General features: G+C 49.8%; 1 protein-coding gene across 5 annotated transcripts in view; it reads right to left on the reverse strand.

Annotated features, from left to right (window-relative positions):
- The window catches only part of bnc2 (basonuclin 2), a 163556-nt gene that overhangs the window by 52697 nt on the left and 89051 nt on the right, over positions 1–21808 (reverse strand). The window contains exon 1 of one of the 5 annotated variants that reach the window (XM_029118180.2): positions 6327–6386. The exons of the other annotated variants lie outside the window; for them this stretch is intronic. Within the exon in view, the coding sequence (XP_028974013.2) occupies positions 6327–6332 (6 nt within the window). The 5' untranslated portion in view covers positions 6333–6386. Of the gene's footprint in view, positions 1–6326; positions 6387–21808 lie in introns of those variants that run through there. 5 annotated transcript variants of the gene reach the window in all.

Below are 21808 nucleotides of genomic sequence, written 5' to 3' on the forward strand. Positions count from 1 at the left end.
AGGCCTGGTGGATGTTCATGGGTCTTTTACAGGACAAGGGGAGTGGTGTGAGGAGATTCCGACTCTAGTTTCCCAGCCTCCCCCTCTCTCTCCCTGGGTCTCTGGGGCCAGGGGCTGGCCTGAGTCTGATCCGGACTGGGCCTGGTCCTGCACAGTCGGACATATTTGTCACCGCAGCCCCGCGGAGGAGGCTGTGTTATCGGCGGGCCGGCTGGCCAGATACCGGAGCATTAGTCACAATGGTGTCTGGCCAGGGTTTCCTCTCTGGCTCATAGCTACAGGGGATGGTGAGAAAGAGGACACGAGAAGGGGGTTGTTTCTGGCTTCCTGGATCACAAGAAAAAATGAGCAGCGGGAGTACAATGGGATGGGAGTACTTAGCAAAAGGGTGAGCACGCCAACATCCAGCCCCCCCCCCCCCCCGCCGACGGTCACTCTGCCTCACACAGGTATGGAAAGTGGCGTTGGAGAGTCACATTCGGCCCCTTATCTGGTGGAAGTGGGTCGGTTCCGTGTAGCTGTACACAGGGCTAAATGGGAATGTTCAGTATAATGGATGTTGTGGTTGGACGGATCGACTGTGTCCCGGCCCCACTGCATAAACAACGGCGAGCAGCGGCAGCCAACTGCCAGACTGGGAGGACTGTCAATTAAAAGGCTGTTAGATGGGCAGACCGCTGACTGTAGGGCAGAGCTGGAGCCACAGCGGATGCATCGAGGAGGATCTCCGGGTCACCCTGTAACACCTGACCGCTGTTTGTCTAAAAAAAAAAACAGTCTTTTGATGCCACCTCTGGAACTTTCCTTGTCTTTATTTTTTTTAGGTCCACTTCAACGCCACCCAAAAATGTCCACTCCCTAACAGGCCCTCAGATATCCTCTATTACAACACAGCCCCACGTGTCCACAAGACAAAAGTCCCGAACTCCACAGAATCCCCCCCTCCCCTCCCAAACACTAAGTCATGCTGAGGGAAGCCAGCCAGGCAAGCTGGGAGGGGCTGATGGGTATTGTTCCTTTGTCAGATTTAATTGAAACCTTTACCCTTGTTGAACATGGAGCCACAGACCACATTTCTTTGGTAGACAGTTAAGCAAAGCCCAGATTTAAAGGAGAGCCCTGTGTGTGTGCGTGCGTGTGTGTTTGACTGCATTTGTGTTTGTGTGTGTGCTGTAAAGCAACAGCAGCTCTGACTTTAATTCGTCTGCACAGGGTCAGTGTGAAACACTGGGAGCATCTTGTCCTTTCTTCCACCCACAAGATATTATCTCATCCATGAGTTAGCTGCTGAAATGCTGTCCACTTCCTGCCAGAAATGTGTGTTCAACGTGTGCAGAAAAACCAGACCCAGCACCGTGCGTGCCATAAACCAGACCCTGGCTCTCTCTCTCTCCGATAGATAGTCTCGAGGCTTCAGAGTGGCCATATTGAAACCAGGTGACAAATAAAAACGATGTTGGATCGACCCAGGCCTTTGTAGCAGACGCGGCATGCCACAAATTCAGAGTTACTGCTCCTGATGCCAAGGCTAATTTTTGCTTGTTTGACTTCATGCGTTGGGGCCGACTTAAACACAGCTATCTTTGCCTTACAAAGCGCTGCTGAGTAAACAATGATTAATCATTTCTGAACAGGCTTTCGGTATAAAAATCCCTGGTTACAAGGAAAAGGGGAAAAAGCAGTCAGCCTCTTCCATTGCCTTCACTTTGAGCCCCCAAGACTCTCAGTCGCAATGGCAGAGGTGCAGCTGGGCTCTGACACAGGGCAGAGGGACCCGAGCTATGCTAATGGGAACCAAATGGGGCGTGAGTCCCTGGGGGTTACAGAAGAAAGAGCAGCGAGGGAAGCATGTGTTTTCATGTGTTCATGTAGGAGACCTGCAGAACCCCTGTTTTTCCTTAGTTTTTCATCCCCCCCCCCCCCCCCCCCCCTTTTTACAAATAGGAAAAATGAACAGCCTTGTCTATTGTTCCCACTGCAGGTCGGTCTCTCACTGTCTTTTTGTTTTCGCGCTCCGTGACAGACTAAATGATACGTCGTGGTGTCACGGCAACAGCTGCCAACCTGTTATTGTTATCAAGTCAGGCCAATTAGAATCCTTGTTTACTTTCATTCCTTCTCTAAAGCTATGTTAAGTACATCCCTGCTTACATCGGAGCGGAGAGGGGGCGTAGTGGAAAAAAAATAAAATACAAAAAAATGGAATAAAATAAACACGTGAAAAAACAAGGGATTAGGGAGAACGATGAAGACAGATGAATTTCAGATGTTTTTGGCGCACCCCTCTCATTCCCTTTGTGCCTCGAACGCCATACTCGATCGGATTTCACCGCCAGCTGTGACAGCGCAGTGTCCAAGCAGCATACCAACGATCCTATACACCCAGTATAGGGCCCCCCGGGTCCTGGTCTAAGATCCTGGCGATCCGACGACCTGAGACAGATGACTGGCTGACAGCGGACGGGCAACATGCCAGTCTTCAGGCATCCGACAGACTGCAAGGCCTCCTGGGATTGGAGAGACTTACGGAGACGCGACGGCGCTGGCATCCTATCGTTTAGATGGCGTGACAACGGAACGAAAGGCGGTTCTGACCGTCCGCGTGACCACCCCGGCGAACCTGGGTCTTATGTGCAAGGCCTTCTATTGTCTATCGATCGAGTATACCACGATCTCACGTCCATAAATGTCTGAGGGGAAATATCTAGCCTATCCAGGCTTAGAAGGGATGTATTGTCATACCTTGCCGCTGAACTGTCCTAGACCTGGATTTTGTGGTCCCGCGGGTGTCAGCCGAAATCACTCCGAGTATTTAGACATGAGTCCCAATCAGCACAGCCCACTAACAGATCCCCCCGCGAGAACTTCGCCTCGTCAGGCGAAAGACGTTTAGTCGGCGAGCGTGAACTCACGGGTTCGTCGGGACTCGCGTCGGGTTTCCCCCCGGGTTAGTCGTGCTTCGTAACGTGGCGCGGGCGAGAGCGCTAGACTACAGGAGAAACGGCGGGAACGTTCAGTGACAAGTCAACACGTCACCTGCCTCTGCTCCCTCTCCCAACAAGCACTGCTCCGGGCTAATCCACTCCAGGCCTGACAGATACACATCATATTCCAGCTCAAACAGAGAGGGGTCAATAATAACGGGGTGGGGGTGGTGGGGGGGGGGGGCGCCTCCCTTGAGCCTGCTCCATCCCTTGTATACATTTCTGGGGGGGGGGTCCATCTCTTTGTGTTCAGAGCAGGCCAGGGTCTCGTTTGGCTCTCCTCAAAGCCAGAGATCAAAACCAACGCCCAGTGACAGCACAGCGTGTCCAGAGACACGAGCACAGTTCAAAGAGCCTGGGGCCGACTGGGGTGGGAGAGGAGGATGGAGGCCTGCAGCAGAGGGAGGAGTGGGGGAGTAAAGGTAAGGCCGGAGGGGGAAACCGGGGAATAAAGTTCAAGGAAGGTGAGTTGGGTGGGGGGGGGGGGGGGTCTAGCTATAGGGGACGGCCTGTGACTGATCTATACCTCCCTTCCCCTAACCGAAACCCCCTCGCCCCCCCCCCCATCACCTGCTGATCTCGTCCAGGTGTTTTATGACTGTCTGGAGGCGCTGGGAGTGCAGATCGGGAGTGCAGATCGGGAGAGGACTCTGCCAATCCTTTTGTCTGGCTTGCCACATTCCTCAGCCACAGATGGCGGACACCAACCGAGGCCAGCAGGCGGGCCGGGTCGGGCAGACAGCCCGGAGTGAACCGCCCTGTGACTCTCACCTACGCCCACTCGGAACATGTAGGGTACACTGGGGCCCACGCGGAACATGTAGGGTACACTGGGGCCCACGCGGAACATGTAGGGTAAACTGGGGCCCACGCGGAACATGTAGGGTACACTGGGGCCCACGCGGAACATGTAGGGTACACTGGGGCCCACGCGGAACATGTAGGGTACCCTGGGGCCCACGCGGAACATGTAGGGTACCCTGGGGCCCACGCGGAACATGTAGGGTATATATCTTAAATACAACTCCGATTAGCAGTGTTGTCTTGGTGAAAACTCAGAGAGGGTGTGGTTAGAAGATGGACAGAGACAAATAAAAACTAAAATAAAAGACAAAAACGTTTTGTTTTCTAGTTCTGAACTGTGATTTTTTTTCCTACCATATTTCACACTCAAAGTGGTAAAAAAAAGGAAACAAAGTTACCACAAATAATTGAGTCTGCAGAAAGACAATTCCCTCCCAACAAGGGAGCTCTCACCTGCTATCCCTGCACTTACGGAAAACACTTTACTGTTCACCTTGTGCTGCAAATCTGCACTCAAATAAAATCTCAGAATGGAGATGAAACAAGATCCCACTGAAATCAAGTGGCTTGTACTTCCAGTGTAGGTGTGGCTTAATTGCATACCACATCCATGCAACATTAATCACGGAACTCGTCTTTATTTCCTTATTCAGTGTTCAGGAACTAATGCCAGTGAAACTGAACCCCACATTGTTCCGCGCGGTTCCCAACCATTACGCCGAGTTTTGACACTCCTTCAAGTTCTTTAAATTCACTGAAAAAGAAATCAGACAAAAAGACACAATACCTTCTGAAAACTGTAAGAGAGACTGTAACAATAACACTGCATACAAATTCTCAATAACACTAGTCCATAATAGGGTCACATTCTTGCGTTGTCTCATGTTGACAGGAATTCACCGTTGACACTATTTCTTATCGTTCTCTCAAACTGATTGGAGAGGAGCGTCGGGGGTGGAGGGGGGGGGTTTATTGTCGCACACCTGCGCTTGCTCCACCTCCAACCTTCGGCCTATCAGGGAGTGTGACCCCCAGGGCCAGATAAGGGTGACGCGACTCCTCCGCCAGCCCGGGCCATGGGACGCAACTGGCCACGCTATTGGGGGAGGGGGAGGGGGGGGGGCTTCAAACTGGCACACACCTTCCACCTCCAAAAGCCCTGGCAGTGAGCTCCGGTCAAGTGCTGACGCGTCGGAATCTAACGGAACAGAAGTTATCGAGGTTCATGACACACAGGTATTGCGGTGGGACTCGGTGCATGCCGGCCCCCCCGGCGATAGGTTGCTATAAGAGCAGCGTGGTCCACCAGTCAACGGCATATGTTATGAATGCATTAGGCTGTGGTCTAGGACAAACCCTCGAGTGACACGACCACACAGCATGTTTGTGCGAGCAGCAGACTCAGTGAAATGAGGAGAGGAGGGAGGGGAGAGAGGGAGAGAGGGAGGGAGGGATGCTTTTTTGGCAGGGGTGGGAGGAGTGTTAGGGGTGAAAGTGTGTGTGTGTGTTTGTGTGTGTATGTAAGGGGGGGAAAGATGACCTGCAGCATCTGCTCTCTCTCCTAAATAGAGCACACACAAACACACACACACACACACACACACACACAGAGGGAGGAATTAGTCAGAGCCTAAACATCTCGCACCCTCGGCGACCTCGCCAGGAGGGGACATCGCCGTGGCAATGGTTGTTGGCGTGGGCGACGGGACAGAGAGGGGAGACGGTTGACGGGAACCTGGCAACAGCCGGCCGGGACGACACACTCCTCCCGGGGAACTTTTAGACAGCGTATCGGTCAACAGGGCGAGACACAAACCACCGAACTGCACACAGACAGACAGACAGACACACTCCTCTGCAGAAACACTCATTGTAGAAGCCCCCGCTGCAAACCGGAGAAGCCTTGGAGGAGCTCCTAGATGTAATCTCTCAAATAGCTCAGTGTTTTTTTTCCTCCGGCCCTTTTCTTTCCATACAACCCAAACCGTGTTCCAGTTGTTCCCAAGTAATCTACAGCTTAAGTATGTGTGGGGTTTTCGCCGCAACTTAACACTACCGTGTAACATGCTATTGACTGGCCAGGGTTCAGGGCACACGACCCAAGGCGCAATATTTGTTTTCCTCTTCTCAGGAGCTACGTGCAAACAAATGTGTCGGAGTGGACGTCAGCCCATAAACACCCGGGTTTTCCTCAGAACCTCCCTCCCAGCTGCGGTCCTCCAGCCCCCAGTGTCCGTCGGACTCCTTCTACAACATTCCGCAACCGCAAACTACAGCAACCCACCCGACGACAACCCCTCCCCCCAAAAAAAAACGACAAGTCACGTCACTACAATCAAACCGACAAAGTTCTAATCCAAACCGGCCTGACCTTTGCCCTCGGGCCAATCGGGCAACAAGTCTCCACAACCTCGTATATACTGGGGTCAGCTGTTGAAAGCTGCGCCCCCTTTCCTAAACTGTGGCCTGTGTGACTGGAGCCCAACACGCTCTATGCCCCCCCCCCCCCCCCCCCCCCCCACTGTCATCAGTAAATACCTGCATATTCTGGATCCTCACAGGACGTCACCGCTATTCCAAGTTGCTTTTTCTTTTCAGTGATTATAAGGATCCCCATTAGATTTTCCTGGACTGGGAGCTACGGTTCCCAGGCTCCGTGCATTAGACTCGACGCCAGCGGTAGCTGCCAGTGGCAGAGATATAGGCAGAGAGAGGGGAGGCTGGTGAGCGAGACAGAACGAATGAGACTCCGTACTGAACTGGACCCCTTGGCTACAACCCCGCGGTGACAAGTGTCCCTCCCACACGGCCCAGGCACGCGGTGACGGAGGAGGGGAGGTGTGAGCAGGAAAGTCCATCTGGGCGCTCCGCTCTTTATCTCCCTTTACAAAGTTCACAGATAGAGTGGCTGGAGCGGAGGAGAGACACCACCTCGGTGTCACAGGTCAGTCACAACCAGGGAAAGGAGGGAGGGAGGGAGGGAGAAAGGAAGGGAGAGAGACACTAATATTTAGTCTTGGCAACGCATACCAGTATTTCAGTGTCTAAACATTGGGGCTCTCTATTAAATGTCACACGGCGCGGGGCAACGCAATGTGACCTGGTCCGGGCGAAGGGAAGAGCATAAGAGATGCAGGCTGGGGATCACAAGACAGACAGAGGCGACGCTGTGTTGCCAGGGACTTGTTTGGCAAGCCGCAAAAATCGACCCGGGCCAAATTGCCAAGCCACCACCCAGGGGCCCTCCGACGGTCCACTCCGTTTAACTTCGAACTGGTGGGGGGGGGGTGTCTCCTTTCGGCAATTATAAAGCTATCGACGACTCATTGAACTCGTGTTTGTGTGTCTTCCAGGCTTCCAGGATTAAGTCATTAGTGGAAACAAATTGTGACAGACTTGTTTTATTGCCGCCCAATCATGAGAAACAAGCGTCAGAGGGCCCAGCGGTAAACGAGCACCACGCTACCATCCCCCCAAAAAACTCCTCAACTCAGATTCCTGCCTCCCATATTTATAATTTTACCACATCCTAACGATAACACGGGCAGGGACTGGTGCAGGAACAACAAGCCGGGGCCTTGCCGGCACTAATGAATCACATACGTTACCGCGGTAGAGGCCGTAAGTATTACCAGCTGCCTCTCCCGCGCTCTCTCTCTCTCTCTCTCTCTCTCTCTCTCCCCCCTTCTTTCTCCCTCACCTTGGCAGTGGTGGTGGGTTGGTGGAGAGGGAAGGGGTGGTTTAGGTTCGGGGGACGGAGCAAGCAGGACATCTGAATGCAGCTGGACGGGGGGGGGGGGGGGGGGGGGGGGGGGGGGTCAGGAGGTGGGGAGAGTCGGGGGGAGACGAGGAACCGCAAGCCTCCGTGTTCCAGCTGCTTTTCTCAGGGGCTCGGTTTTCTCCCCTCACATTTCTTGCAGGGCCCTTTTTGTCCCCTTTTTCAGAAAAAAAGTGAAGACCCAGCCCTCGGCCCTCCCTCTTTCGGCCGTCTTTGTTTGGACAGCGCTCTGGAGTTCCAGAAGCTCTCTCTCAGATGTGCTGAAGTAAGGGAAAAACAAAACAAACTGGCTCATACACGCACACACACAGACACACACACACACACACTAGTACTACTACACTCTAAAACCCACTGTGTGACTGTAGCAAGTGAGGCTGGAGGGAAAAGGGAGCCCTAACTCCCGCTTCGCTGTGGCCTTCAGCGATGGGATGTAGAAGGCGTTCTTCTTGACATTGTGCGTGTGCCCCTCGACTCCACGGATCACAGCGCGGGGCGAATTTCAAGCATACCTCGACATGTTTTAACCTCCTTCTAATGTTGACTTAGTGCTGGAACACGAATCAGGACACCGGAGCAAAACACAGGGCCCGCCCATGGGGCCCTCGAAGCGGGCGGCCTCAGCCTCGTCCCGGTCCAATCCCTAGCGCCGGAGTCCTCCATCGTCCAATAACAAACACAGAGTTAACCGTGAAAACAGAAAAAAACGCAGCACCACAATACGGATCCATAAATGCCTGCTAAAATAAACCCATAAAATGGCACTCGTTAATGCCTCCCTTCTCCGCTATATTTGGAATGTTATTTGTCCGATTCCTCTTCCTGGCTGTGTTTCTTACAAAGCCGTGGGGTTTAGGGGGATCTCTCATTCAGCATTGATCTAGTAACATTTATTAAAAACGCACAAGTATTTTCTTGGACTTGCCTTGAGTGGTTGTAATTTACCTTTTGGGGGCTAAACTGCTACTGGGTCAACGTGAAAAGCTAAAACTGATAACAAGCCATTAAACCATAGTCAGTCAGAGACAATGGAGAAAGACACTGAAAATAGATATCATTTCCAACTGATTGTGGCGATAGTTTATCTTAGAAACATTTTAAAAAGTAACACACCTAAAGGAGGACTGATAGAATTATAATATTTCAGACTTTATTTGAACCGGTGAATGTTTTAAGGGATCCTTGGATCAACAAGAGTGAAGAAATGGAAAACAGATGTTTCATTTCATTAGGTGTAGAGACTCTTTTCTCTATCTTAGCTGTACCCTCTTATCCTCCCCTGCCGTGACTTGGCTAATACATTTGAATAATGAAGGCGAGTGATTTAAATATTCCCTCAGTATAAAGAAATTATGCTTTTACACGATGCAGCAATATTAACCCTGTGTAATTGGGCTCTTTGGACTTTGGCAATAGAAAGACTAAATTAATTACTTATGTTGACAAAATGTCAGAGACGCTCATCCAGAATAATTACCGCCGTTTTTTTCCGACAATGTTGTTGTCAGGGCTTTTACACCATTATGCCGTATGTGATCCGAGTCAGTGGTGTGGGATTCAGCACGTTCGTAACTACACGTCTGTAGTTACATGTCTGTGGTTACGTGTCTGTAGCTATGAAGAAGAACAGGCTGTCTGTATCATACACACTTCACGCGTACAAACATCTGTGACATTTTTTGGATACTTACTGAACGTCATATGATAGGGGGACTCAAAGCATTTAAAATGTGTGTGTGTGTGTGTGGGTATGCCCACTTATGTGTGTGTGTGTGTGGGTATGCCCACTTATGTGTGTGTGTGTGTTGGCACACTCAGAGGAGACCTCTAATTAACGCTGCTAAAGAAACAAAATGGTTTGAAATGTTCTGCATGTTTCACGTTGTGTGTGTGTGTGTGTGTGTGTGTGTGTGTACTCCAGAGAATCTGAGCTCCACAATATTCATCTCCTGTTGTCCCACTAATAGTGCAGACCAGTGTATTGACTGGCTAGTGCTGGGGGGTGACTGACAGCGCTGTGCCTGGATTAGGGGTCCATCATCCAGGGTCTTTGGTGTGATTGTCTTCTAGATGTTCTCAGGAAAGATGTGCGTCTGTGTGGTGTTTGTGTGTGTTTCTCATGTGTTTGTGTCTGGTGTGTTTGCGTGCGTGGTGTGTGTGTGTGTGTGTGCGTGCGCGTGCGCGCGCATGTGTTTATTACTGTTCACCCAACACCAATGGGATCTGGAGGAACGCAACGACTTCTTTGGCTTTTGGCTGTTTTTCAATGGCGTTAAAAAGCAGCACATCAGCGCTTTTCCCTCGACTGAGAATAAACATTGAACATGGGGAGGTGTGTGAGATGGGGAAACAAAATGTGTGTGTGTGCGTGTGTGTGTGTGTGTGAGGGATAGTGAAAGCCTTGCTGATGCCATGTTCCAGTCAAACCCTTGAAGTGGAAATGAGCTTCTCAGTCGTCCTGTAACCAGTCCAGTTCTCACAGTCAGCGAGACACCCCCCCCCCCCCCCCCCCCCACCCCCCCCCCCCCACAACCCCACCCCCCAGCCTCTCTGGTCAGGATCTAGAGTGACACAGTGCCCGGGAGAGACGGACGGAAACAATCTGCTCTCATTTCTGCTTCTTTTTTTTTTAAATTTTCCATTAAATTGGATACTTAGGAAGGGGGGGGGGGGGTTCAGGTGGTTGGCCTCTCCGTGTGCCAAGGCAGTAAAGCCACGCGGTTTCTCAAAAGAGCTCAGTCAAGTGGATTTATGCTGGGGGAAGCACATTCATGAACAACACACACTCACGCACAAGCGCGCAGACACACACACACACACACACACACACACACACAGGCCTGTGTTGGATGGCAGGCTCAGGTAGAGGGACAGGGAGAAGCAGGACCCAGACAGCTGACTCTGCTCCTGGACGACTACCCTCATGCCTAACCTTTAACTCAGTGGTCAGTTTTCATGTGTGTGTCACCTACTGGAACCAACGCAACTATGTTCTACACTGAACAATAACCAGGTCACCAGATTTGAATATCCCAAAACTCTTCGCACCTCTGTTCTGCTATGGACAAGCTTACAACTTGAGTTTAAAAGATGAACTTGATTTACCACCCACTGGTCACATTTCGACGCTGATCCTGTGACTCAGAGGACATAAAACGACCAGACCAAAAACAAATCTACCTAACAAAAATGTGTGAGGTGCCCGGTCAGGAATGCGCATTAGACCACAATTATCGAACACATGCAGGGACCATTGGGGTCTTGGACATTTCATCTGTGGGCATACTACCCACCTAAGGTCTAATGCTCCGGTCCACAAAATAAAAACACTCAACGAGTGCAGCCCAAAGTGCACTAACGCCATCACTTCATTGTTTGCATTATGACGAAGTATATTTCAGTGCTGTCTGTGTGTGTGTGTGTGTTCTGTAAGTTGTGTCCTGCTATCGGAGGGTGACAGTCCTCTTCATGTGTGAACACTAAGTGTGCCCTCTCTTCTACGTGTGTGTGTGTGTGTGTGCGTGCGTGTGTCCTTGTGGGTGATGTGTGTGGGCACCTGAGGGCCCGATCCCAATCCCCTACCAACCTCGGAGCGGCGAGCGACAGCTGTCCGGTGTGTGTTGCCGCGGAGATAGGCATCATGGGCTCGTCTGAAGCCTAATTGGGCCTCTGCTCAGCCCGCCTAGTGGCCCTGGCTAATTAATTAGAAAGGCAGCGGAGCTGAAACTTTTAATCAGGAGACCGGGCTTCTATATTATCACCATGGTAACACCTGGCACTCCTTTACACATGCAGCCGCTTCACGTTGTGGAGGTAAAATATTAACATGTGATCATATTTCACACTGACATTCAGATGCTCAATTAGGTTAGGTATGGGTATATCTGTCTGGCTTACAGTAGGCTGGTATGTTTGTCTGACTACTCTTTACACTATAAAGTATTACAGTATGGCTGGTATATTTGTCTGACTACACTTTACACTATAAAGTATTATATAATGGCTAGTATGTCTGTCTGGTAATACTTTACAGTACAAAGTATTACTGTATGACTAGTGTCTGTCTGGCTATACTTTATAGTTTTAAAGTACAGCCAGTAAGTGTGTCTTCCTTTGCGTGTTACTATGTCAGTAAAAGTGTGTGTTTTGGAGGGACGTGATGGAGCTGATGCACTGGGTATTTTTGCGTGTGTGTGTCTCTGTGTGTGTTAATGCATGCGTGTTTGAGGGTGTGTACCCCTAAACGTCTCAAAGATCCTTTTCCACTCCATCCCCCACAGTACATTTCCCTCTTCGGAATTAAAACCTAATATTATGTTTTGTCTCTCAGCCCTGTCTGTACTTAACTAATTAAAAACTGCCACTAAACCCGAACCCTTTCCAACACTTTACAACGCTTTTCCATCGCTCTCCGTGGAGCTTTTGGAAATCAAGCACAGCTCGTAAAATCGAGTTTCTGTAAGGACCGAAACAGCTATGGTTTCCCTCTGAGGAAAAGGGGGAAAAGATGATACCTTGTTGTTTCCCAGGGCTGTTTGCAGCCAGCAGCCGGAGCCCAATGGCGAAAGACTCTGCGTAGTACGACAGCCGAGAATAAGCCTGTCGACCGCTTCACAAGGACCAAGTAAAACAAAACAACCAGTGCTAATTGAAAGAAGCGTAGCAACTACCACTCTGGATACACTGTGAATAAGTATAAAAAAAGGATCTCCAATCCCAAATCATGTTTGTTAATAACAGTGAGGTAGAAGAAGTGTTATCTAGTTGGGTCAATGAACACTTGACCAAATAAACAGGGCCCTCATCATCGCTTTGTCTTGTAGTCTTTGGACCGAGGCGAAGTGTGACAAAGATTGTGAAACACACTCCTTTTATCTGTGACGGCAACTGCCGTGACAACCCCATCGCGGTGTTAGTGTTCGCCACTAGCCTCCGCGACACGCTAATCAGCTAGCTGTTCTTATCACCGTGTCGGTTCGGCCAAAACAAACACACAGCTCTTCTTTATTGCTTTGTTTTAATAGGTCATTTATTACAAGGAGGAAGGAGACACCTCTGATGACCTACTGTCGCATTACGGCTGCGGTATTACGACCGGTATCAATGTTATATGGTATCTACTGAACTCTAAGGCATGTGAATTTATTAGTAAAAAACAGAGGAATGGTTTAAATGAGAGTGGGAGACAGACAAAGAAAGAGAGCGAGTGAGCAGTGAGAGAATGAGGAAGATACAATGCTAAGCATGCTAGCTATTTTTTGCCAGCCGTCCATTTCCTGTGAGCAGAAGCAGCAGCCGTGTCCCCTGGAGGATTCGTGAGGGCCAGACCACTCTCCCCTCACACTGTGTTCATATTCACTGTAAAAATGGCTCGAATCTGTCTTGCGAAGAAAGCTATGCGAGGGCTAAACGCGAACCCCAACTAAGCCCCAGTTTTAGTGTCCCAGACTGTGAGATAAGTCATAATGAAGTGGTCTTGGAATCCGTGTCATTACAGTCACTTTGCTGTTTCTGCTATACTCCCAAAGAGAGAGAGAGAGAGAAAGAGAGAGAAGGGGGGGGGGGGGGACCCTGGCTGGCCTGTCTCTGTCACTAGGCTAATTAGCATGTTTTAGCCAGTTAGCGAGGAGTGGCCTGCCAGTCCCTGTGAGGTGGAGTAAAACACTGGGGCAGGGACCCTGCCGCACTAATGACCTGCTTCCTCCCTACGGAGCCCCCCTGGCCATCGACCCAGCCCCCGCCTGGTGCCACACACGCGCCGGGCCTGCCACTGCCACGGGGCGCCCGCCTTTCCGCCGACAAGCCATCACAGTGTCAAGCCCAAAGAAACACAGGCACCTCACAGGGGGGCGTAGAGTACAGACAGCCGGGGTTAGTTGGCATCTCTCGCACGCTCTGCTGGAGCTCTAGCTCGATGGGACGCCTGGACCCGTAACCGAGGGTGACAGTGACACCCGACTAACACACACTTTCACTCCTCTCCCACACGCACTCACACACACACACAAACACACACACACTCCGGGCTGGCTCACTCAGGGGCTAACCGATTCATCAGCCTGTGAAATAGTTCAGACAGCTGGTTCTATCGTGGCGCTAGGCTAACAGGCAGCTAGCCGTGGCCGCCGCACTTCACTATGCATTATTCACAGACAGGCTCTTGGCACTTGTTAGGCCACTTCTAGCCTCGGCGGCGCGCTAACGGTGCTCCGGTGTATCTCTGTCAGTGTGAGTAAACAAACGCCGCGTACACGGGCGTGACAGCAAAAGAACGGCACGCCACCAGGCCGCATTGGGAGAGGAGGAGGGATAGGAAAGGGGGTGGGGGGGGGGGGGGGGGTGGGGTGGGGGGGGCAGCGGCTGCATTCATATTTTATGGCTCCTTTCTGGCGTTTGTCCCCGGGCCAAACGCTGTGACTAGAGTCTGCTAATGTCAGAGCAGCACTTAACCAGGCATTTCCAGTGTGTCATGTGCATTAGGGAATACTCAGGGAGAGATGCGGGGGGGTGGGGGGGGGCGAGAGAGGTGCATGCTGGAATCACAAATAGGAAACAGTTATGGATTATTGTTACTGGAGCTGAAACGTTTTAAGCCACATTATGAGGCGAAGTATATGATAAATGTGAGTTTATTGTGCATTACAATAATGTGGGTTTGAATGATCTGAGATCTATGTGTGTGCGTGTGTGTCCGTCCGTCCAGTTTGTGACTGCCTTTAAAGTCCGTCTTTAATCTGGTCCCACTACAGGGACATGGTGACAATGCTGAGCTAAGCCCTATGAGCAGACGCCAGATAAGACATACACACACACTCTATGGATCAACTGAAGAGGATCACACACACACACATACCCGCTGAACACACACACACACACGTGCACGTGCTAAACAAAGGGATGGAGCGTGAAAGATAAAATAGAATGGAGAAATAAATATCAGCACTTCTGCTCTACCATTCTGCTCGACCCCCCAAAAAAACTCCTATAAGAACAATTCCTAATTGTCATCGCAACGACAGTATTTTCTTCTCCAGAGTGTTCATTTGATTTCCCTCCCTTGTTTTAATGGTGAGTGTCGGGATAGGGGCCTGACGCGTCGTCTTGAGCCCGGACTGTGATCACTCAATCGTGCTGCTGTTGTTATGAGTGCCATGGAACTCCGGTCACCTGTTCCGGAGTTAATCATGTTGTCACCCAGACATTCTCTTGGCATGGCACCCCTGGAACCGGGAGAGGCCGAGTGATACTCCCAAAGAGAGGGGCCACGGGAGGGTGAAGCGGACCATTTTAGATCTGTCTGTCGTCACCTGAAGTGGCCTATAATTCGAACATGATATTACTTCTGTAGATGAGAATGGGGATTTAGGACCTCTGACTTCAATGTTGTATCCCAAAACAGACACTCATGAAGAAGGTTCCATACTGTTAGTGCGCTGTGTGTTTAACTCCAATGCTTGCAGAATGAACACAGCTGTCTGGGTGGTGTTGTGGTTCAAACCGCACAACCCCTAATTTGATCCCACAGGAAGTGCACTATCACTAACAGGAAGTAGATTAAATCCTAAAGAGAGACCTTTTTAACACTTAACTGGCCGCAGACCACAGGCATTTAAATTTCGCAAGTATGTCGTGGTACTGCAGTTCTGTTTTATCATCAAAAAAATATATATATATCATTTATAAAATGTTATCGTGTTTACTTGAGTTTCACATGAAAAGCAGCCAATGTGATAGTTTGGCTCCACTGATTAGCAGACTTCTCTAAACAAGTGAAGCTTTAGAAATTGAGTTCACAGGGCACAGTGAGAAAGCATGGAGCAAAGTATTGACAACAGTGTGTGCGAGCTGAGACGAGATGAAACAGATTCATTAACTTGGTGGGTGTGTATATGTGTGTGTGTTTGGGTTATTATTCTTGATCAAAGGCAGGTGGTTTTAGCCATGAGAGGGGCATTTTTTTTGAGAAAGTGAACAAGATAATACCACCAGAGCCCTTGGACTTAACACACAGCACTAATGAGAGATCACTGCGATTAGCAATTAACTTCCACCAAAGCAAAAACAATAGAGACCAAATTAGCAGCAAGGCTAAGCGACTAACCAAACACAAAAAACATATACGGGTGAGCTTAGCGCTTAGCTTAGCACCATTTCACTCAATGGAAACCTGGGGGGATGGAGGGAGGTGAGGAAGGTCGATTTCTCCTCTCTTTCAGTAGAACAGACTCATCATCATCATCCCTCGTTATCCTTCTATCACTCAGCTCTTTTTTTAATACTATTTCTCATCCATAATTGACTGGCCAGAGTGCGCTACATCGCTAGGCTATAGCAGGTGGACTGCCGTTATGTTTTTCCCAAGCTTGGCTACACATATCCTCAGCCGGTCCGAGTTAGCGGTACCGTTAGCTACCAAAGCAGAGGTAACCACGGCTAAAGTCCTAGGGAAATAATGAGTGTGGAGTGGGTGTAAAGTCAACACTGGGTTTTCGGTCCGTTTCCAGCCCACTTTGACTTACTTACAGCTGTGGTTTGGAACAGTTATGCTAATCCAGAAAAACTAATTAAATTAGCTTACATTACAAGAAATGATCTACAGAGGCTTCATGAATACATGCCCTTTAACTCTCTACACTTCATCTGTTCCAAATACAAAGACTTTTATGGGGCTTTTTAATGATAACCCGGAACACTGCAGGAAGCCAGTTTGCTACTGCTTGTTAGCAAAAGAGTGTGATCTGAGAGAGAGCTGTGACTAAAGACAAGCCAGGTCTCTTAAGTGTGTGTCACAGCGATCTAACCTCAGGAAAGCTTTGTAGCCCGGCAGTGTGTCTGTGTCAGTGACTGGCATGAGGATGAGCCACACACACACACACACACACACACACACACACGGAGAGAGAAACTGCTGTGTTTTGTGGCTGCAGGTGACAGCAAGGCTTTGTAATGTCTAATCCTGGCGGAGCTCTACAAGACATGAAAACACTAAAGTGAGCCGGGGCTATGTCTTGTCTTCATACTGAGGGGATGTTAAAACAGAGGAGTCTCTTTCCCACTCTCTCTACCCTCTTTCTCTCTTTCTATTGATCTCTCATTCTCTCTATCTTTGCCTTCTTCTGTTTCTGTATGTCTGTCTCTCGCCCTTTCGTATCCTTCTCAGCCTCTCTCTCTTCCGCAACCCTGTCTTTGTTTCAGCTCGCTCTCCTTTTCCCCTGAAGCCAGACATCTCTTCCCTACTCTACAGTCTCTCTCTCCCGGTCTTATAGATCTGCTTGAGGTCTCAGGAGGAAAATAGAAGTCAAGCTATTGTCATTTCAAACAGTGTGATAACCAGACACCGGTCTGCCCACTGACAACTCCGGGACTCGCCGGGGGATTCACTGCTAGCCCCCCCCCCAACCCCCCCCACCCCCTTTAGCTCTCTCAGAAAGCTCCTCTCTCCTTCGCTCTACACCCCCCGCCCCCCACTACTCCTGCACATCCTGCCATCTTGAGTATAAGTACCCCCCCTCCCCTCTCTGTGCTGGGTGTAGCTGGTTGTTGTTGTTGTTGTGTGGACTGCCGCGGTGTGTCTCGTCCACGGCGCCGTGGGGACCGGGGGAGTAGTCATCTTGCCCGTACCAAGGTCAGTGCTCTCCACATGACAGTTCTCCTGCCTCCTCGACAAGCAGGGAAATCAATACTCTCGGACTGTGGCTCTGCTCTTGGTGTAACAACAACACAGGACCAACACACCTGACACGTCTCACACCACATCTACCCAGCCGGAGGGAGGGAGGAGGGGAGGGAGGGGGGAGGGGAGGGGAGGGAGGAAGAGAAAGCCCTATATGTATCTGATCCGCATCTAGAGAGGTCTCTCTTTCTCTCAGGCTCTCTCGGTCTCACCAACCGCCTCTATGTTTCCCCATTGCCATATGTATAATTGTTCCGTTGGGTTTGATCATATTTTGGTTATGTTTTGCATAAGGTTAGATGCCTCCGTGAGTGCTGCAGAGGCTCAACGTGGGTTTGAATGTACAGGCTGCTGAATGACAGTGGAGGATGATAACAGGAGAGAGAGAAAAAGCGAGACACGCACGCACGCACACAGAAGGCCACAGGCGACTGTTTTAAAGCTTCACTAAGGCCTGAACATGCTTCAACCTTTTGACTGCCAGCAAGAGGCTCAGAGAACGAAGGAATGAGGAAGGGACAGAGGAAGAGAGAGCTCTGGCTCCACGATCTGAACCGATTGTTAACCCTGCCTCTTGGCCTGCCTCTAATGACCAGGGGAGAACTGCATGGCCAATTACAGGAGCAGGCAGTCCTTCCCCCGGCCACTCTCTGTAAAACTCTGTCTGCCTCTGCCCCTGAAGAGTAAGGCCAACATCGACCGGAGCCCACTCTTCGCTTGGGGACACACAGAGACAGGCAGAGAGAGAAATCTGCTCTAGGAAAAAGTGGAAACATCCACAACAGTGGCTGAGAAGCCATTGCGTGACAGTATGTTGGAGAATGGTATGTGTGTGTTGCAATACTGAGCATTATAACCATTTTACTAAACCTTCCTGTCCTTCTTTCTTACTTCTCCTCAGTAAAGAAAAGGTCCCTTTAAAATTAATTACATAAAATAAGAATCCCTTTAAGATTTAAGCTTACCAAAAAAATCTAAATTCACCCAAGGTCTGTGGGGACAGCCCGAGATTGGTTATCAGAGAGATGAATTAACTCAGTGTTGGGACATAACCCTTCAACTGGCCCGGAGTTGGGTCATTACCAAGCTAGTACAAATCTTATTTTCATTTTTATTCAAGGCCCCTAACTATAACCCGTGCGTAAGGTGCTAACACAGAGGGGATAACGTTGTTGTGATGTTTAAGAGATAACATAACTGTAATATTGAGGAAATAATGTTGTGATAATGTTATTGCTGACTCTCTGCTTTGGTGGCTGTAGTAGAGAGGAGTCTGCCACAGAGAATGTGGGTTCAGTTCTCTCAACACTATTTGGCAACGCTCCAAAAGGCCCAGTGTTTCCTGAACACGTCTCCCCTCTCTTCCCCTCTCTGTCAGAACCACAGACGCTGCAAAGCATCACTGTAGCCTGCCATTACTGAGGCAACCCAGGGGATGTGACTTGTTCTTGTATTCTTAGGTTTCTCCTCTCTCGTTCCCTCCCTCTGTCGATTTACCTCTCTCATTCCTCCTCTCTCTCTCTCTCTCTCTCATTCCCTCCCTCTCTCTCCCTTTACCTCTCTCATTCCTCCTCTCTCGTCCCCCCCCACTGTCCCCCTTTCTGTCTTGTTCCCCCTCTCGGTCCCGTTCCCTCCCTCCCTCCACAACTTAATGGCGTTGCAGCACATACTCTCCAGTGGCAAGAGTTTAAACAAATAAAAAGGAGATTTGTGCTCCTTGTTTTTCAGCCCTGCTACAAATGGACAGACAGCAGAGACACAGAGAGAAAGAGGGGAAAAAAGATGGTGAGGCTCCAAAACTTCTAGAGGGAAAGAGGTATGGATTTACAAGTGTGAGACTCCCCGACATTGGAGAGAAAGAAGCAAAGGGAAGAGAGAGAAAATGAAAAGAGAGAGAGACAACCCGTTGGAGTGAGATGGTGCATGGTTTAGGCCGATACATGTTTTCATTGGCTCTGGGCTCGGATAGTACTTAAAAGATGTCACAGCCCACCTTGCTCAACACTGCACGGTGCTAACTACCAGATGTAAATGGGCGTTGTTTTACTTACCAAATGATATCAGAAAAAACTGATGATATTCTGGGGTCAATTTGGTTAAAGTGCTATTTCTTTTAGGGGTATTTCCGATACTGAATAAGAAAATGTGAAGCCGGTCCAAGGATATCGTTTCGGCCTCTCCTCGATCTATTTCTGGCAAGAGGCGTCGCCGGCTTTTCACTACACCCATTTGATTGAGAGATTTAAAGGACGCATCTTCCTCCCTCGTCCACTCCTGGGTGGACACAAACATTAACGGCCTCCGTTTTCCCTGCCATGGACGGGCTTTCTCCTGAATTAAAAAAAGGAAACCGTCGATTTTCCATTTGCTTAAATTTGCAACTTAATCCCCTAGATAGGTCCAGGATGTACGGCCCTGTCGATAGACATCCAGAGACTGGTGAAGAGCACACCAGATGTACAGTAGAGTAGGGAAGAGCGACGAGAGGAGGGTAGAAGATAAGACAATGGAACCGGGCCTCTACGGCAGCAATGGTCCCAAGGGCTCAGTTTGCAGGGTGACGGCAAGAGGTGTTCGGAAACGCCGAAATGTGGCGTATTTGGAATCCTGCCTGCGTCACACGACCGTATGTCTAGGTGCCATAAAGGACATGTTCCATAAATGTCCGCGTCACGACAACGGTACAGAAGCACTGGTGACCCCCTCGCGAAACCCCTCCCTCGAACGTTTTACGCGACAGGAGGGGTTCGCCGAGACCGCCTTACATTTACACCCTCTCTGCTTTACAACGCTGATAAAACAAATCAGCGCTAAACGTCTGCGTACTGTGGCCGCACACTGGCCCACGAAGCGATCAAATAGCGCGTCGCACAACAGGAAACCAGTAAACCCCCCCCCACCCCCAAAATAAACAAATATATATATATATATAGCACACTTGTCCAAGAGGGAAGTTGGTGTATGAGGGAAATAGGATCCGTGGACTTCAAAGTACCAGAACCAAACGAGGACGAATCTTGCCTACCCCAAATTCACTGGAGGTGCCAGCGTGTTCCCATTTGTGTCTTAATGCCCTCTATAAATCTCTTCTCCACTGTTTCACGTCAGTGTGAAGCACACTGCTAATAGTGTGATTTGTTTGACTGGGCCAGCGCGGGGACTGTACGCTAAGTGCTTTTTTTTTTCTCTTCTGTTCTTTCCGTTAGCGTGCTGGCAGGGCCTACAGCTAACAGCACTGCAGTCAGTGGTGGCCGTCTTAGGTGGTCACCAACCCTGTAGGATAGCGGGGACCTTGTGGTGGAGGATTGTGGGGACCTGGTGCTGTAGAATAGCGGGGGACCACCTTGTACTGTAGGGTTGCGGGGACCTTGAGGTCTAGGATGCCTGGGATCATGTGCTGCTGGACTGTGGGGACCTTGAAGTCCTACTGTGGGGTTTCTGGGAACTCTGTACTGTGGGTGTTTCATGACTGATGTCATGTCAACCTCCTCAGTCCTCCAGGGATCCTAAATCCTATCCCATAAGCCCTCTGTGGGGGGATGGCCTTCTGCCAGTGGCTGTGCTGTTGTTGGCACGGTTTCCCAAGAGGCCCCTGTTTGTGAAGGCCATCTTACACCACTGTACATGTGCATTTAATCTCTCTCTCACACACACACATACACACACACACATACACAAACAAACAGCACACGTAGTAAAATACAGACCCTCCTCACACATAATTACACCCTAATAACACACAGTAACACACACACACACACACACAGCACAACGTATCGTTCACAGGACCCTCATCTGGTTCCAGTCTGGTGCAGATGCTCAGGTTTTATTGCTTCAGTGTTGTATTTCATGGCAGATTTACCCGGTGGTTTTGTCCTCCACCAGCTACAGCTCTAATGACGGCACATCTCTTGTAAATCGCGGCGCAACAATAATCTTTCGCTCAAAAGGGACTTTTGCCGGGACCTCCCTCGGGCACTCCCCCCGATCAACTCCTACCATCGATGCGCACGCGCACACACACACGCACGGCAATGAGTGTCTCCAATGTGACAGTCACCAATGGAATGTCAGAAGTGATGTTATGGGATATCTACAGTTCCACCGCACTGTCCTATTAGAGCCGCCTCTAGTGTCCTGGAGGGATGACATCACAGGGACCCTAGGAGAAGAGTCTGGTTGTCATTAATACTCTCAGTTGGCCCGACTCACTTACACGGTTAAAAGGAACGCATGTCCTGTTCGAGGTGACCTACTGGTTGGCTGTGTTAGTGAAAGCTTCCTGCCTAGTTTAGCCCAAACCTCAATGAACCCCTCAAATGTCAGTTATTTTAAAATGCATGTCTACTTAAGTAGTGATTTGTGTGTGTGTGTGTATATAAATATATATAGATTTTGATACACATTTTTTTTGCAATCGTTAATTGAGCTCACACACACACACCATCTTGCTCTCTCTTTCTCCTCTCACTCGTTTTCTCTTTATCTTTCTTCATCGCCCTGTGTGACAAAGGGAAGTCAGGGCACTGGCTGCCGTCGCTTGACAGGAGAATTGTGTTGAGTGTCTCT

The sequence above is a fragment of the Esox lucius genome, chromosome 25 (assembly GCF_011004845.1).
Source record: "Esox lucius isolate fEsoLuc1 chromosome 25, fEsoLuc1.pri, whole genome shotgun sequence".
NCBI lineage: Eukaryota > Metazoa > Chordata > Actinopteri > Esociformes > Esocidae > Esox > Esox lucius.